The sequence below is a fragment of the Eumetopias jubatus genome, unplaced genomic scaffold, assembly GCF_037043125.1.
Source record: "Eumetopias jubatus isolate StellerSeaLion01/CBP00866 unplaced genomic scaffold, mEumJub1_p1.0 scaffold_7, whole genome shotgun sequence".
In the NCBI taxonomy this organism is placed as follows: domain Eukaryota; kingdom Metazoa; phylum Chordata; class Mammalia; order Carnivora; family Otariidae; genus Eumetopias; species Eumetopias jubatus.
Genome location: NW_028274813.1, coordinates 75,711,269 through 75,728,956, shown reverse-complemented (window position 1 = coordinate 75,728,956; position 17,688 = coordinate 75,711,269). Strand labels below are relative to the sequence as shown.

The 17,688-nt window shown below is 40.5% G+C and overlaps 2 protein-coding genes, 1 long non-coding RNA gene and 1 other non-coding gene across 8 annotated transcripts in view; 2 read left to right on the top strand and 2 right to left on the bottom strand.

Annotated features, from left to right (window-relative positions):
- Positions 1-1,532: 1,532 nt before the first annotated feature.
- Positions 1,533-2,363, bottom strand: LOC148163930 (uncharacterized). Its single transcript, XR_015768541.1, has 2 exons — positions 2,248-2,363; positions 1,533-1,695 (listed from the first exon to the last, which is right to left on the bottom strand). It is a non-coding gene; the product is annotated as an uncharacterized LOC148163930 (long non-coding RNA).
- Positions 2,364-2,408: 45 nt separating this feature from the next.
- Positions 2,409-7,647, top strand: EMC4 (ER membrane protein complex subunit 4). Of its 3 annotated transcripts, none has more exons than XM_028119478.2 (5): positions 2,409-2,596; positions 2,934-3,048; positions 6,661-6,814; positions 7,119-7,279; positions 7,519-7,647. In XM_028119478.2, exons 1-5 carry the CDS (start codon positions 2,511-2,513, stop codon positions 7,552-7,554), a joined length of 552 nt encoding a protein of 183 aa, XP_027975279.1. In that variant the 5' UTR covers positions 2,409-2,510; the 3' UTR covers positions 7,555-7,647. The 3 variants fall into 3 exon arrangements, with proteins under 3 accessions (XP_027975279.1, XP_027975281.1, XP_027975280.1); XM_028119480.2 differs by lacking the exon at positions 2,409-2,596 and adding an exon at positions 2,612-2,833 and having other exon boundaries at positions 2,934-3,056; XM_028119479.2 differs by lacking the exon at positions 2,409-2,596 and adding an exon at positions 2,613-2,833.
- A 126-nt stretch (positions 7,648-7,773) lies between these two features.
- SLC12A6 (solute carrier family 12 member 6) overlaps positions 7,774-17,688 on the bottom strand; it is an 85,673-nt gene continuing 75,758 nt past the window's right edge. For all 3 annotated transcript variants that reach the window (XM_088024707.1, XM_028119475.2, XM_028119476.2), the window contains 9 exons: positions 17,530-17,634; positions 16,958-17,126; positions 15,463-15,658; positions 14,707-14,876; positions 13,647-13,778; positions 12,732-12,839; positions 12,346-12,530; positions 11,825-11,958; positions 7,774-10,891 (listed from right to left, as the gene is read on the bottom strand). In XM_088024707.1, coding sequence (XP_087880833.1) covers positions 10,800-10,891; positions 11,825-11,958; positions 12,346-12,530; positions 12,732-12,839; positions 13,647-13,778; positions 14,707-14,876; positions 15,463-15,658; positions 16,958-17,126; positions 17,530-17,634 — 1,291 coding nt within the window. In that variant the 3' untranslated portion in view covers positions 7,774-10,799. The remainder of the gene's footprint in view (positions 10,892-11,824; positions 11,959-12,345; positions 12,531-12,731; positions 12,840-13,646; positions 13,779-14,706; positions 14,877-15,462; positions 15,659-16,957; positions 17,127-17,529; positions 17,635-17,688) is intronic.
- Positions 13,995-14,097, top strand: LOC114221479 (U6 spliceosomal RNA). The gene has a single exon (XR_003611740.1). It is a non-coding gene; the product is annotated as a U6 spliceosomal RNA (small nuclear RNA).

Here is a 17,688-nt window from a genome sequence, read left to right as displayed (position 1 = left end):
ATCTGTAGTTTTTCTCAAATGTGTTTTGACCCTGGAATCCTTCTTCAGTTCAGTTCCAATTTTCACCTCAGTCTTCATGTTTTTTTTTTTAAACTTTTTTTTATTTATTTGAGAGAGAGAGAATGAGAGATAGAGAGCACGAGAGGGAAGAGGGTCAGAGGGAGAAGCAGACTCCCTGCTGAGCAGGGAGCCCGATGCCGGGCTCGATCCCGGGACTCCAGGATCATGACCTGGGCCGAAGGCAGTCGCTTAACCAACTGAGCCACCCAGGCGCCCCAGTCTTCATGTTCTTTGGAACATGTTTTAGCAACCAACACTCAGGACTCCTAGGATAAAGGAAAAAGGACCTGCACTAACCTGAGGCCAAAGCAACCTTGATTTGGGTTACAGTTGAAACATTTTTGTAGTAAGTGGGGGAGTACTTTAAAAGGGAAGGAATATATGATTTGAATGACTGACAACCTTTTCAAAAGCGTTCCCTTACAATTTATTTAAGAAGCAGAACAACAGCTTGAACATCAAAAAAACTGCATGAAAACCATTAATTTGATATAACATATAACATTCTAAAATGTATTCTCTTCTAGTTTTTATATTTTTTCATATAAATGTAATTATAGTATATTCAGTTCTGTATTATATTTACTTTCAATTAATTTACTCACATTCACTAAACGTTCAATACATTATGTTCTAGGCAGTGGAATCAAATATAATTAACATGTAGTTCCTAACATCAAGGAATTTAGGGCAGAGTGCAGTGAGAGGAGGTAGATACGTGCTCAGAGGAGGTCAACAAACACAAAGGCAATGTGGTAAGGACTGCAGATTTCACTGGGACAAAGATTGACCAATAGGGTCAAGACCCTTGTGAAGTCTGAGATCAACCTCAAAGTTTCATCAGAGACAACAGATAAAGGCAGAAAAGTAGAAAGAAGCAGGAAAGCAATCTACAATTTCCGTCTTCCTATGATCAGATAAATAAACATTTTAGAATGAACTGGAAGGGGAAAAGCCTTTTCCATTACTGCCTTATTCAAACAGTCTGCTATGAACACAAAATATCTTTCAAATCAGAAAATAAAATGGGGGTGGAAACTTCAGCGGCTCCAGATCACCATCATCTTCAAGGGTCCAAACTCCTTAATTGGCCCTTTTCAACCCTACCTCCCAACCACATTCTCACAGCACTCCTCTTCCCTCACCCCCACCCCGACCATATCAAATAACTTGGGGTCAAAGGAATAAGGGTTTGAAAATACAGTGCCATTTTCAAAGCGCCAATTTAAAAGTATTACAAAGCTGGCGAAATGCAAATAGGTGCGATTTTGCTAGCGGGCATTTAAAATTCCTTTAAAATGTGCATAGTCTTAGATCCAGCAACTGCACTTCTAGGAATTTAACTTAAGGAAATAAGAAAAGATACAGTTTATAACACTTTATAAAAGGGGGGAAAACGAGAAACAAATACCCAATAACACGTTATATTATTATATAGATATACAACTCAATACAAAATCCGATCACTCGTGTGCCTTTTAAAAAAAAGCATTTTATTTATTTGTTTGAGAGAGCGTGCGTGAGCGACAGAACACGAGCGGGGGATGGAGAGGGGCAGAGGGAGAGGGAGCAGCAGACTCCCCACTGAGCAGGGAGCCCAGCAGGGGGCTCCATCCCAGGGCCTGAGATCAAGACCTGTGGGGAAAGGCAGAGGCTTAACCAACTGAGCCACCCCGGCGCCCCACTAGTGTGCTTTTTAAAATAATAATAATAAAAAATCATGCATGGGTGGCGGGCACTCCATTTAACCTCACAAACCTTGAAAACAGATAAACTTCTACATATGAAGAGATGGAAGCACTAAATATTTAACGTGTCCAAAGTCACACAATTAAGTAAAGAAGCCACGATTCAAAAGGAGGCCATCTGAATCTCAAACCCATGAGCCTTCCCACGTCCACACTGCTTCCTAGTTTTGGGGCAGAATGGGCATTGAACTATTTACCTCGCAGGATTAATGTGACTTAAATAATAAACACAAAGCTCCTGGGACATGGCAGACATTCTGTACTCGGAAGCTACTAAATAACTTGCTCAAGATCACACACAAACCCGTGGTGAAACCAGGTTTAGACGGGATTTGGAATCTTGTGTTCAGGGGAGCGCGCCGGAGCTCAAGAAGGTGTCCCTGGCTTCAATTCCTGACCCAGAGTGAGTATGAACTTTCCCTCTGTCCCGCAAGCGCACCTCAGAGGTCAGGGAGCACACAACAGGAATCTTCAAAAAGGAGGGAGCTAAGTACGGTCGGGTTTTCCCTGCACCCAGGTTCTCCAGCTCCAAGTACTATCTCATCCTCCGCTCGCAAATTTCCGGGGTGGAAGTGACGTCTATGCTACGCGCCGGAAGTGGGCTTGCAGAGTAAGACCAAAAAGTAGTGGGTGTCAGTGGGCCTGGGTCCGGGCCCCGCTTTAGAGTAAGGAGCTTCGCAGCTTTGGTAGGCGGCCGTGTCCATGACGGCACAGGGGAGCCTGGTGGCCAACCGAGGCCGGCGCTTCAAGTGGGCCATTGAGCTGAGCGGGCCTGGAGGAGGCAGCAGGTGAGGAGCCCGGGCGAAGCTCGGTAACAAGAGCCTTCACCCCAGAATTACCGCGGAGGAATAGGACCTGATCTCTGAGATACAACTCTCTGAAAACGATAGGTGGCACAAAGACGGCTCCCGGGGAGCCAGCGGCTTCTCTACGGTGGACGTTTCTAATGTTCAAAAGATGCTTATTTCATTCCTCACAATAGACAAAAGTCTGACGAACCCACGAGAGGGCTTGGTGTAATCTGGGTAGGTGTATCTGAGGATCTTTATTCCAATGATTAGAACAGGAATGTGGGATATGAAGTGTGGGGGGCTGCAGCCTTAGTTTCTTGGTTTGGTTCTTTAGGAGCCGAAGTGACCGGGGCGGTGGCCAGGGAGACTCGCTGTACCCTGTCGGTTACTTGGACAAGCAAGTGCCTGATACCAGCGTGCAAGAGACGGACCGGATCCTGGTGGAGAAGGTACAGAGGTATAGATGTCACGGTAGTTCTTAGGCCAGTCCTGACCTACACATCACCCTTCTCTCCCAAGCAGCATATGAATATCCGACTGTAGGAGTCTTATCCCTAATATTGGTAAACTGCTTGAGATTAATTTACAGTAGTAAAAGTGCTTAATAGTTGGAAAAATAAAAGATGTTTGAACATGTAAGAAGGTAGGTTGAAAATTATCTCTTGGTGCTGGTGCCTAATGGTTGAAGTCATCCTTTTACCCTAGTTCCCTTACAACCACACAACCAATGTGTCAGGATATTCTTTTGGCTTTATCTTCAAAACAGATTTAAATTTTTGCTACTTATCACTTCTTCTTATCTTACCTGTCATTCTAGTCTGAGTGATTTCATCTCCTGCCACTTTCCCCTTTGTTCTTCATTCCACTCTAGTCAGAATGGCCTCCTTGCTGCTCCTTGAAAATAGCAGGCAGGCTTCCGTCTCGGACTTTTTGTACATGTTCTTTCCCTCTTCCTGGAATACTCTCCCCCCAGGTGCCTGTATGACTTGCTCTCTCATTTCCCTTAGGTCTCTCAGATATTACCTTCTTAGAGAAACCTACTCAGGGCACCCCCTATCCTGTTTTCCTACTTCCTGTATTTCTCCGTATCATTCATATACATGATATGGTTATGACCTTTCTTTTTACTCTTGTGAGGTCCAGGAAAGCAGATTTTGTGTCCCAAGTACCTAGAACAGTAGCTGGCATTTTCTTTCCTCCTAGCCTTAATATTGTTCAGTACTAAATGATCTTTATTTCATGAAATGCAGTGATTTTTACATAAAAATGACAGCTGGTATCAGTGCTTTTCTTGGTAAGTATATCTTTTTTATCTTGGTACATCAAATAGTAATATGAACAATAACATGAAAGTATTATTAAAATGGCCTGATTTTGAAGGTAGATTATTATACTTACTTTAGAACAGTTCTGTTGTATGGACGGTTTGATCTTTAAAGTCCCAGATAAATGATCTTTTCTGTAAGTGACACACCAGGGAATTGCTTACAAATATGTCCATTTATTCTTTTAACATGAATAAGCTCAAATGGATGGTGATATATTCTTCTAATATTGCTAGGTTTACTTTGTTAATATTTTGTTCAGTAGGATTTTTGCATTTAGGTTCAGGAGTGGTATTGATCTATCAACTTTACTCATAATGTCCTTGTTAGGTTTTGGTATTTATGGGGCCCTATGTAATGAATGTTCATTTTTTATTTTCTGAAAGAATTTGTATAAGATTGGCTTTTTTTTTTTCCTTAAATGTTTAGAATTTGCCAAGAGAAACCATCTGGGCTTAATTACAGATTCAGTTTCTTAAACAGTTTTATGACTAAATTTTCAATTTATTATGCTGTTAGGTATTTCTTCTAGGAATTTATCCATTTCCCCAAATTTGTAATATGGTCACTTTTTTTTTTTTTAAAGATTTTATTTGAAGAGAGAGAGACAGTGAGAGCAGGAACACAAGCAGGGGGAGTGGGAGAGGGAGAAGCAGGCTTCCCGCGGAGCAGAGAGCCCGATGCGGGGCTCGATCCCAGGACCCTGGGATCATGACCTGAGCCAAAGGCAGATGCTTAACAGCTGAGCCACCCAGGCGCCCCTGTAATATGATCACTTTAAGATTTTATTTATTAGAGAGAGAGAGAGAGAAAGAGAGATGATGAGCAGGGGGAGGAGCAGAGGGAGAAGATGGCTCCCCGCTGAGCAGGGAACCTGAGGAGGGACTCGATCCCAGGACCCTGGGATCATGACCTGAGCCAAAGGCAGATGCTTATCCAACTGAGCCACCTGGGCGCCCATATGATCGTTTTAATACGCTGCAAGAACTATAGAGTTGTCCCTCTTTTATTCCCAATGTTGAGTATTTCTCTTTTTCCTTCATCAGGCTCACCAGTATTGATGTTATCAATCTTTAAAAGAAAACACCTTTAGGGCGCCTGGGTGGCTCAGTTGGTTAAAGTGACTGCCTTCTGCTCAGGTCATGATCCTGGAGTCCCAGGATTGAGTCCTGCATCGGGCTCCCCGCTCAGCGGGGAGTCTGCTTCTCCCTCGGACCCTCCCCCCCCATATGCTCTCTTTCTCTCTCTCGAATAAATAAATAAAATCTTAAAAAAAAAAAAAACACCTTTAGCCTTGTTGATTTAAAGAAAAATTCATTAATTTCTTTTCTCATTTTTCCTTTTCATTTCCTTGGGATTAATCTATTTCTTTTTCTAACTTATTGAAATAGATGCTGAGAATGACATGGATGGAGCTAGAGGGTATAATGCTAAGTGAAGTACATCAGAGAAAGACGAATACCATATGATTTCACTCATATATGAAATTTAAGAAACAAATGAGCAAAGGGGGAAAAAAAAAGGGGAGGGCAAACCAAGAAACAGACTCTTAACCATTAGAGAACAAACTGATGGTTACCAGACAGGAGGTGGGTGGGGGGATGGGTGAAAGAGGTGATGGGGATTAAGGAGGGCACTTGTGATGAGCTTGTATGGAAGTGTTGAGTCATTATATTGTACCACCTGAAACTAATACTACACTGTATGTTAACTGGAATTAAAACTTAAAAAAAATTGTAAAAAAAGAAATAGATGCTTATTTTTTTTATAAGATTTTATTTATTTATTTGACAGAGAGAGAGATCACAGGTAGGCAGATAGGCAGGCAGAGGCAGAGGAAAAAGCTGGCTCCCCGCTGAGCAGGGAGCCTGATGCGGGCTCTAACCCAGGACGCTGGGATCAGGACCTGAGCCGAAGGCAGACGCCTAACTGACTGAGCCACATAGGCGCCCCAGATGCTTTATTTTTAGTCTTCTAAATATGTATTATACGTTTTTCAGTGCTCTGTGTCCCACAAGGGTAGTATGTGGCATTTTTGTTATTGTTATCAGTTAACAATATTTGTTTTCCATTGTAATTTCTATTTATGGATTTAGAAGGCATGTTAATTCCAGTATGTAGGGAATTTTTAGTTTTCTTTTTGTTACTGATTTCTAGCTTAATTGCATCATAAGCAAAGAACATGCTTTGTATGATTTGGGTTGAGTTGACACTTTCTTCAAGGCTCAGCAAGTGGTCAGCTTTTTTAAGTGTCCCATGTGTGTTTGAAAAGAATGTGAATTCTCCAAATGTTGGGTGCAGTGTTCTATGTGTGTCAGTTAATAATGTCATTTAGATCTTAATATTTTGATTTGTCATCTTGTTCTTTTAGTTATTGAGGTGTGCTAATCTCCCACCCTCTGGATTTACCTATTTCAATTGTAGATGGGGCAATGAGAGATGCAGAAGTACAAGAACAAAAGTAGGGAAGTCTTTTTTTCTTTAGCCAAATCATGGGGGTAAATGGTATCTGGAAAACCAGTAGGAAAAAACATGAATGGTGAGGATGCCTTATTTTTAGAAGAGCAAGCTTCCTGTGGCAACATGGAGAAGGGCAGACAGAAGTGATGGAACTGAGGAGTCAGCTCAGTCAGGAGCACAGAATTGGGAATTGTGTTCATTTGACTTTAACATCAGTGATCCAATAAATGTGGGACTGAGGATAGAGATCATAGGTTAAAATTGTGTTTGTTTTAGCGCTGCTGGGACATCGCCTTGGGTCCCCTCAAGCAGATTCCCATGAACCTCTTCATCATGTACATGGCAGGCAATACAATCTCCATCTTCCCTACTATGATGGTGTGTATGATGGCTTGGCGGCCCATTCAGGCACTTATGGCCATTTCAGCCAGTAAGTATTCTTGATACAACAACCCTTCCTTAAGTTTTAAGAATTAAAAGACAAATTTTAGTGAAACCCATGAAAATCTTTAGTACTGCTCTTGGCTAGTTGCCAGGGGGAGGGTGTACAGGGTGGTGATGGTAGAGATGGTGGCGTGGAGGAGGGAAATGGAGCTTATCATGGCTTTTTGTTCACTTTTAATGGTCCTATTTGCTATTTTACTTGGGTGTCTTTATATTATTTTAAAATGTGGCCTGATTGATATTAAAAAAAAAAGTTGTTTTGGTTTTGACACTTTTTGTTACCCCAACAGCTTTCAAGATGCTAGAAAGTTCAAGCCAGAAGTTTCTTCAGGGTTTAGTGTATCTCATTGGAAACCTCATGGGTTTGGCATTGGCTGTTTATAAGTGCCAGTCAATGGGACTGTTGCCTACACATGCATCAGACTGGTTAGCCTTCATTGAGCCCCCTGAGGTAAGGCAAAGGAAAAGTTAAATTTTGGGCAGTTGTAACGTAAATAGCAGACCCATTTGATGGTGGGGGATTTGAGTTGGTACTAGAGCTTATTTTTAAGAAATAAGATCCCTTGGGAGTTTGGAAGTTGTTACTTTTTTAAGGGTAAAGCTAAATAGAGCCAGTGATTAAATAAAGTACTTGATTCCATAAGTTCAACACCAATTCACCAATCACCTATTTACCTTTTCCTGTTTCAGAGGATGGAGTTTAGTGGTGGAGGATTGCTTCTGTGAAGAGGAGAAAGAAGCACCTGGTGCCTATGTATTGGGATCTCATTTACAACCTTCTTTTTGTGCCCAGTGGCTCCTTCTCAGCATACTAATTTCTTAACGTTATCACTCATGCTGAAAAGAACTCAAAGCTCTCTTTACTCCATGGTAAGGAGACGAATCCCAGAAAGACAATGTATGTATCACTCCAAACACACAAAGAAACTAAACCACAACCCTTGATTGAAAATAATGTAGAAAACTTTATTTATGTTTCCAGTACAGAGCAAAACAACAAATAAAACTGTAACTCTATGTAAACAAAAGAATGGTTGCTGCTAAATCAAGAACCACAGCAGCATCTCCTTTCAATAAATTAAATGGTTGAGAACAATGCTTAAAAAAAAAAAGTTGCACAAGTTTCCCTTAACTCTGTTTTCCTTAATGTTTCATTTCTATTTAACACAAGCTGGAACATAAAAATTCTGTTGGAGACACTGTGGAAGATGTGAGAAACTAATGCTGGATTCAGATTATACATGATGAAAAGAAAAATAAGCCAGACAAAAAGAGCACATAAATATGCTTACAGTGTTGTAATTGCTACTTTAACATCTACAATAATGGATTTTTAACACATTTAGGGGGAGTGAGGACTGGCAGGCTAGTTGGGGCCACAGGAATCTGAGGCAAAGGAAAATACACGGTAATGATCTTTCCCCTGCCAAGAGGAACCAGGCACCTGTGGAGCAGATGCTGCAATTCAAACCTCAGCTTTTAAGATAGCTTTACAAGGCAGAAGGCCAGCAACTGGAGAATGTATATTGTCATAACCTGCCCTGGTAAATCTTAGCTAAGACTTAAAAGCTGGATCTTATTCAGAAGGCAGGAAGAGGTCTTTCCTTTCTCTTCCTTCTTGAAACACAAAAGCCCTTCTCCTAAGGTGCATTCTCTCTTACCAAGTTTTCAGTATTGCTTTATTTGCAGTGATTAGAAGAGACAAGACACTTCACAGACGAACAACATAAGCAACACATGGACGTGAAATGCTCTAGACAGAGAGGAGTTTAAATCTGGCCTAATAACCATTTTCCCATGTAAGTGATTTTATGTTTTAGGGGCTGAAGTAGTGGCTGTATTAATAGCCACGAACTCCCTTATCCCTTTAAAAGATTCTTAGAGCTCCAACCACAAACAGCTCTTCTAAAACCTTGTTTTCTGCCCATATTTTTTTCTCTGTGGAAAAAAAAAAAATCTATATATATGTATCAACCACTTTGGCCAGAGGATGTGTGTAAATGTAGAGGAATTCCTGGGCAGGCTGACCTTTAAGAATGGGGGCTTCAATATCTTGGGTCCTAGAGAACCTGTTCCACTACTGTGGACTCAACTAAACAACAGAATATTACAGTGGAAATTGTGAACAATGCTTCTACCCTGGGCAGGAAGGAGCAGGAAAAAAGACTTAAAGATTGTGTTTTGCTTTGCTACCCTGACTGGGTCTTGAGGTTGAAAAAAGCAAAGGGAACAAAATACTCAAATTCTTAAGCCATACTGAAGGGTTTTCTCTGTCCATAAGAGTCAAATGAATAATCTGCTGGGACCTAGGTTTGCTTGCTCCATATCCTATTGGGTGATCAAAGAAGAGTGGCACTATTTATCATTAATAAAGTGATTCAAAAGCAGTCATGAATACAGGCAAAATAGTTTTTCTAAATACTTATAAAAGAAAGGACCATTTCACATATTTGTGAAATTAACACTCAAGGTAGTTTCCCTGTGCTTGAAAGCTAGGTGTTTTATGACCAGTAAATTAAAATGACCAGTAAATGTTTTATGACCAGCAAATAAAAAGCTAAGCTTGTACAAGTACTTCCTTGACACATTGAGAGCTTTCTGAAAACAACTGGAATAGCAGAGGACTGTTGGCTTGGATAATCTTGGTTTAGAGCCAAGTTCCTGCGGTCACAATGAAGAATAAAATTGATAAAAACGCTCATACTCCGGGCATTTAGGTGAGTTGAGTGCCTCAAGTCTTGGCTATGGCTTTGGAAATGAGTGCACAGGTTTCTTAGTGAAAAATAAGTTTCTTGAATCAGGTCAATGCCAATCGTATGCCACTTTAGTGAAGCAGGTAGGGAGAGTAGCAGCAACTCAATCTTTGGCACTATGGAAGGAGTATGGCTCTAGAACTTCAAATTCCATTGCTGGATTCCCCCTTTAAAAGATAGTTCAAAGCTTTTAGGGAAGGATTTTAGCCAGTCTTCCTAGTTTATTCCTATGATTTTGGACCTGTGCCTACTAACCCGGAGGGCATAAAAGAAAGGAGAGGCGAAACTACTGGTCAATGTGCATCATCATCTAGATTTCTTGGATAACAGCTTGCTTGTTTTGACCATGTCACACATGGTAACCACAGATGGTTTCAGTAGATCTTAATTTGGAGTTACCCTAATTTGGCCATTTGAAAACCTGAAAGAAATTTTTACTCCACCTTTAAAAAAACAATTTCCAGGATAAAACAATGCGTGTATTACAATCTTAACCACAGACTGGGTTTTGAGAACCAGTAGACATATAAACTGACACAGTACGTGTACTTGAACCTGGTATTTTGGGGGAATCTTGTGTTGGAGGAAGAAGTAGAGGCTATAGCCATGTTTCAGTTTTTGTATAGTACCCTAATATAAAATGGGAGTCCTGGAGAGCAATGGAAACATTAAAGAAAATTAGCTAAAAAAGATTTTCACCTTGGTTTGCCACAGGTTATCTCCACAAAGATGTTAGGTCTCCACATACTTGGCCACGAATTCTTTAGTATGATGAAGCTGTGTCTCTGGCTGTTACCCCCATGGTGTCATCATTGGACCATGACTTCTGAGACTCCCCTTTAATGTTGGACATGTACTTGCTTTTTGTCTTCTTGAATTTCTAGCATCCCTTTTGCCAACTCATTTTAATGGTTTAGCCTGTTAATTCTAATTTGCCTTCAACTAGTACAGACATGGCTTTTAGGACTTGACCAGTGTTCTGATGTTGAGGAAATATCTGCTTCTTCTGTAAGGACAGCAGATCATATGATAGCAAAGAGCAGAACTACGTGTGCTTTTTTGCACAAGTACTCGAGGCTCAGCTTGTCAAGAGTTCAGTGTGATGTGTACAGAACCCAGGCCTCTACTTGATGGGAGTAGTAGTAAAGAGCTGGCACTTCCATGGAGAATGGAAGCCTTTTAGGAAAGGTGAGGCCAAGCAGAGTCTTCAGGAGTAGATTATGAATAAATGGTGATCACTTCACTGCCACCACCCCGGACAAGGAGGACTCGCTCTAGTCCCTCGGTGAGCACTTCTAGGAACTCCATGTCTTCCGAATTTGTCAAGGAGACAAACGGGGAGAAGAACACACTTTATAACCTGACGTGATAATCGGGGTTTATCTGACTGCAAAGCTGCAAAATGAACATGCTTGTCTTCATTATTATATATACTCAGAGTTGGAGACGTCTGAACTCTGGATTGAATTTAACCCTGTGAAATAATCCAGGGATCTAATTCCTTTGTATATGTAATACAAGACCTTCATTTGTTAGATTTTTTTCTAAATGTAACTTTACAAATGGGGGAAACTCACAAGTAATGTGTTTGTACCACAGCAAAATAAGCCAAAAAAGAAGAAAAGGCCACAACAGGGCAGCTTTGTAAGACTGCTCAAGAGAACCCAAGTAATTTCTAAGTGAAGCTGCTCAAATCAGATTTTTCTGCCAGTTTTTTTTTTTCTTAATCTCTTTTCCTTAATGGTACTGATGGGAATGGGACAGTCTATACCATTGCATTCTTGAAGGGGTCCCATTAAAAAAATCCTGTGATCAGGTTATGAGGAAAAACCCTTATCTCTTTTTTCCCTCTCAGAGATTTCACTTAAACTGCTTCTCCCCTAACTACATCCACAAGAAAGACGCTTTGCAAAGTGGGAGGAGCCTGAGAAAAGGAGAAAGGATTTGGGTATTGCATCTCTAGGATTGTTTCAGAAAGGATTCTATACTGTGAATAGTAGAAGTCATGTTGCTAATGTACCACCTAAAAAGTCTCTTTAGGGTTCAGAGAGAACATATATACCCAGCTCCCCCAAAGGAGATCAATCTCACTGCTAAGAATCCTTGCGTAAGACTTTTAACAGCCTTTGCTCCTTGAGAAGCAAATATGGGCAGACTAATGACTTTTAAGGTTACCTAGTGGTCTTATCTAAGAAACAGGCTAAGACTTTCCCTACTGGTAGCTCCACTCTTGGAAAGGATACAGTTTTCATCACCCTCAGGGTTTCGGGGTGGCCCTGGCATATTCAACAAAACCAGCTTTGCTTCATGGGACTTGTTAACTATAACCTCATTGAGTTTCACTGCCGTATGCATCCGCCTCACATTGGAATGGTCTCTGGACGGGTGGAAGGGAGAAACAGAGGTGGTTAAAGCAAAGAGAAAGCTAGGCATACAGTCAACTTTAAAAACCTTGAGATGCAGAGCTTCTTTGCTTTGACTATGAATAATGTAGTGAACAAATGATTTCCTTATACTAATATCCTGGGTTTTCTCATTCTACGTTCGCTTGTTTTATGCCAGGAACACAGTATGGTGAGAAAGGTGGTTAGCTTATGCACAATGTTAACTGGTAGCTGATATGCACAGGCAAATAACAGAGAGACGGCTGGATTTGGGGTGAAATGAAGAACAGACCTCATCCTGTCTAACCAGGCAAAGTCACATGTGTGCCACTGACTAGGATACTGTATTATATGATAACCTTGTGAGCTGGAAAACTTACGGACGCATGTTAAGCAGGTCCTGGAATCCTTCCATCGACTTAGCCTTTTGTCCCCGGGATGCCATGTACTTGTCTTTTGTCCAAGTCATGTGCACCTTCTCCTGATAGGTTTCTGTCTCTTCATCCTCATCAGAGCCAATGCTGGTCAATCGCAGCATTGAGTTCCGGTCTTTCACCAACTGTGCCTGAGAAGGGCCCAACACAGCTATGACCTCTGTACCCAATTCCCTCTCACGCTTCAGCTTCAATTATTTTCAAATAATAATGTGGTTATAGTGAAAGAACTGATAAAGGGAGAAGGAAAGAATGTGTCATTCTATGAGAACAATATAGTATCATCCCTCTCAGGGACAGACTAGCATTCAATGAATACAGGAAGGTCTCACCTCTCTGTCCCTCTCTGTTTTGGACAGTCGCATGTGCCGGAGCATCTGGGACCTTTGCTCCATCATCAGGGTGCGCTCATAAGTATAAGCAGATATGTCACTGTCATGCTGCCGTAGATAACACAAAGAGTGGGCAATAAGCACAAAGGAGAAAGAAGGATGAACCATACACTTTCATTTCCACTCGCTAAATTAAGCCAGAGAAAGTATCACAATATCAACCTAAGTTTCACTCCTATTTTGTTCAGTTACTGAGCTCTATAATATTATGGACTGTAGAGCAAATCTAGAAGTCCTGAGAGTCTTTTCCATAATCTAACCATTACATGTTTCCTTGAAACAAAATACAAACTCTAGTTTTTTAAATTTTTTTTAAAGATTTTACTTATTTATTTGAGAGAGAGAGAGAGAATGAGAGATAGAGAGCATGAGAGGGAAGAGGTTCAGAGGGAGAAGCAGACTCCCTGATCAGCAGGGAGCCCGATGTGGGACTCGATCCCGGGACTCCAGGATCATGACCTGAGCCGAAGGCAGTCGCTTAACCAACTGAGCCACCCAGGCGCCCTTTTTTTTTTTTTTTTTAATACTGCCAGGTTATTACTAAAAAAAAAGCACTATGTGTGATTTTAACATGCATATACGAACTAAAACTTAATAAAACCATATTAAGCAGACAATAATCTGGTAGAAATATAAAGGTTGTATAACAAGAAAGCAAAAATAAAAAAACAACACCAAATACACAACACATTCACATTCTACTTATCTAGATCAATATATTAGGGCTTTGTTGGAACTAAGGGATTAATCCACATTTGCAGCTGAACAATTTCCCAAACCAGAAAAACTTCTAGGAAGACAGGGTAGGAAGAGGGGGAAGGGTGGTCTGTTTGATCTCAAACTCAGCTTTCTTACCATCTCTACCACTTCCACTTCTGCCTCGATGCGTAGGTGGTAGAGGAAGGTAGCCAGGTCCTTCTTCATCTGAATACTGTTGTCTTCTAGTTGGGCTACTGTGAAGATCCGAATGCTACATTTTCGCCACACCTGAGAAAGTACCATACATACATGGAAAGTGAGATGCAAGAAGGCCAAAAAAAAAAGTTATTCCTAAAACACAAGACATTTTTTGCTTTGGACAACCTTGCTATAGTATCAGGATATTTGTTGTTCTTAGCTTCTAACTTGATATACTATTGTACGAGGGCAAAAGCTTGACTAAGAAACACATTAAAAACAGCTTTTAAGAAGTTCTTAATTTCCATGCTTCGGCAGCACATATACTAAAATTGGAATGATACAGAGAAGATTAGCATGACCCCTGCGCCAGGATGACACGCAAATTCGTGAAGCGTTCCATATTTTTAGCACTGGGTGTTATATACAAACAATGAATCATGGAACACTACATCAAAAACTAATGATGTAATGTACGGTGATTAACATAACAATAAAAAAATTTAAAGAGGAAAAAAAGTTCTTAATTTCCTAACAAGAAGAAAACTGGCAAAAGGGTATATGTATGATACATTAAGAGGGTGCTGTATTCAGATAGCATATTGATGTCCCCATGCAGACTCTAATATTTATTATTTTAAAGTTCAGTTTAACTAGTCTTACCAAAGAATGAGCACACCTATGTATAAGATACCCACACACCCAAACACAGGTTTCCAGTATTTGAGAGACTTTGGTCTTTTTTTTTTTTTTTAAACAGACGTATCACTTGTTAATGTTTTTCCAAGAGCTCATTTGGAACTTTATTAACTTGCTGAATTTCACTTAGAGATAGGTAGGTATCAACTAGAAAGAAAACTACTTCTCATACAGTTGAAAGGATCATGGGAAAGCTAAGAAAAATCCCCAACTCTTCTGATCCTAAGCCCCAACACTATAATCAAAGAGGAAGGATCTGTCTAGTGAACCAGGACGATATTAAGGGAGAAAGACTTTTTTCAAAAGGTATCTAAAATACCTTGTGCTGTTTAAGTAGGAATGGTAATAACATGAGCATCCCCCCATCATGCACAATCCACCACACATCAATGTTGCCCTCAGAAAACTGCTCCACATTGCTGGGAAAGAAGGAGATGTTTTTAGCCACCAGCAGGGCCAGATGGGCAGCGGTTGTCACTCGAACTGTGCCTAGGGAGGAGACAGAATCAGGATAAACAGAGGACTCCTGAGGCTTGCCTTGCTTCCCACCATGTCAGGAAAGCAAGGGTAATGCTTTTTTTTTACATTTCTTTAAGCAAGGTATTCTGTTTACATAGTGGGTTATACCTCATCAAGTAACAACAATCATTAAGAAAAATCTGAATAACTAACAGAATTAGATTCAGAACCATGATTTATATTACTAGATATATTCTGATCACTACATTTCTAAGGGGGGTTATGTGAATTCTGGAGATTTTGATGAAAGACAATCCTTCCAATTCCTGTAAGAACGTCAATGAGGCAGATCACAAATGAAAATAGGGCAATTTCAGAGATAATTCCTAGCATAATACTTGACAGAGATAAACAATTCATGAACACAATATAGAGCTCGCAGGGGTGAGGAGAACAGGATTATTACCGTTAGTAGTTATTAGGTGCCCTTATAGGACTATGCTTCAGCAACGGCACAGTCTCTACCTTAGGAGGCTATGGGGTAGGGTTAAGGCAACAGAGGTTTAACTGTAATCCCTATTTGGGCCCTCAGGATAAAATGAAAAGTGTTCTGTACCGATAAAAGTCTTCCACGCTCGAGCATCTTCACTCTGGCGCCAGCCATTAGGCCATCCCATCACCACTGTGTTGTGCTTCATGCCCCCAAGGCCACATGACTGGATGAGGTGGGAAATGCCCTCCCTCAGCTTGGCCGCCACCACCAGCTGGCAGAACCCCTTCACCTTCTCTGCCTCCATTAGATGCTTTATGGTCTGAAAAAGAGAACCTCAATGATGAATTGCTTTACCCTGAACCTTTTAATCTATTACTCATTGTCTTATAATCTCCTCCTCTTTTCCAAACTCTGCATAAGACCATATCTCCTACAGAAAAGTCCAAAAAGTAAAATTAGCCCAATGGAATTTCATTATCCTTTGCCTTTTTCACTCTCTAAGTGCTTACTACATATATGGCTGGTTGACTACATGGAATTCCTCTGCCTTTTCCTCTATTCTGCTTTCCCTTCTTTGTAACATACCAAACAAATCAAGAACAGGGATCTTCATACAACAAATATTCAATATTCTTTCTTAACTGGCCAGGCTGAGTGTGAACATGATCTACTTCCTTCCTCAATCGCCCTGATACCCTGACTCGTATTATTAGAAACTCAATCTGATGATTCAGTTTCACTTAAAAATTTTCTCAGGTATGGTTTTTTTTTTCCTGTTTCTCCTATTTCCATCTGTTTTGATATTTTAATGGTGATTATTGATGACCCTTGTCTTTGCTTTGCTATTATTTATTCAAGCCAAGTTGGAGATAATATTTCATTTACTCTCTTAGTGGAAAGAAGAAGGGAATAATGGTGTGGAAAGAGGACAGGATTTTCCTGAAGGCACAGATTAAGTCAGTGATACATCAGGGGTAATAAGCAACCTTTACTGATTTCCAATCCTGTGCTTTTTATTTATTTTTACCATCATTCCAGACTGTTTCTTCAAGCATTTCTAGTTTTTAGGGTTTCAAAGTATTCCAAAATGAAATCCAGTAAAATTTTCGAAATAAAAGGGTTGGTTTTATCATTTATAATAAGTATTAGAGTGAAAACTGCTTTCTTCTTTAGGGAGAACTTATACTTGGCAAGTTAATCAGAAGTAAAGCAAAAGAACCTTGCTCATGATACCAAGGTAGACTGGCAAGGAGAAAGGAAAGTTGTTCATTGCTCCTTGTCACCAGATTGAGCAGAACCATCTCCATGGTTCAAGGGACAGATTTAGTTTACATGACTTCTCTAAGGCCTGAGTCAACGTTTAGAGTCTATTTGCAAACAGTGCTTAGCCTTGACAATCTTAAAAGTTTAGTAATGCTTTTTAAATGGAAAAAATAAATTATTATCTTCTGGTTCATCTTCTTATTTGAGAGAATATGATTGCTCAAAAGTCAGCACTAAGAAGGAAACCTCTTAGATCACTCAGGAAAGGGATTAACTTAGAAATATGACATCTTACAACTTAACATCACAAAACCAGAAGCTAAATTCCACTAAGTCAATAAGCCTTGACTCCTACCTGCTCAGCAGCTAAAGCTTCCCCGTAGTTCTCCAGGAAGTTCCCCACGATGACAGAGCCTACAATAGTGAGACCCTTTCCTGCTTTAAGTTGTGAGGCAAAGGTGAGGAGGCGAGGATGCTTGACGTGTAAGTCCTCATCTAATTTCAGCAATACAAGTAACTGAGGCCTGCAGAGAGATTGGTGGGAGGGTGGAAGGGAGAAAAAACTTTGGGTTTGGGGAAGAGAATGACAATTCTACCTTTTAATTCAGGAGATCTATATAAAACTGTAATTGGGCAGAAGGAAGAGATTAGAGGAAACGATAGGATGAGGGTGTAGTTTATTTCAATCCTCCCAGTATTACCACAAATCGATCACTCTGCAAGGAACAATAAAAATGGCTGAAGTCTAGATCAGATACCCCATGAAGAAAAGGGAATAAAGTATGAAGGATTTGGAATCATTCAAAATGGGTCCATTATACCAATTCCTTGAGCCACCTGAATTCCTTATCCTGTAATCACAGAAGCACACAGTTCTGTGTGTTAACCATGTGCCACCACACCACTAAGCTCTACTGATTTCTTTACCTCCAGTTTTTAGTGTGTGGTGGTCCTTCTTCCAGCCGGAGCAAAGCAAACCGGGCTGCACTGAGGGACAGCCCACGGATTCCATCACCCCATTCTTTCTCCGCTCTGGGAGACAAAAGAGAAAAAAGCAGAGACAGATTTCAACTATAGCAAGTACAA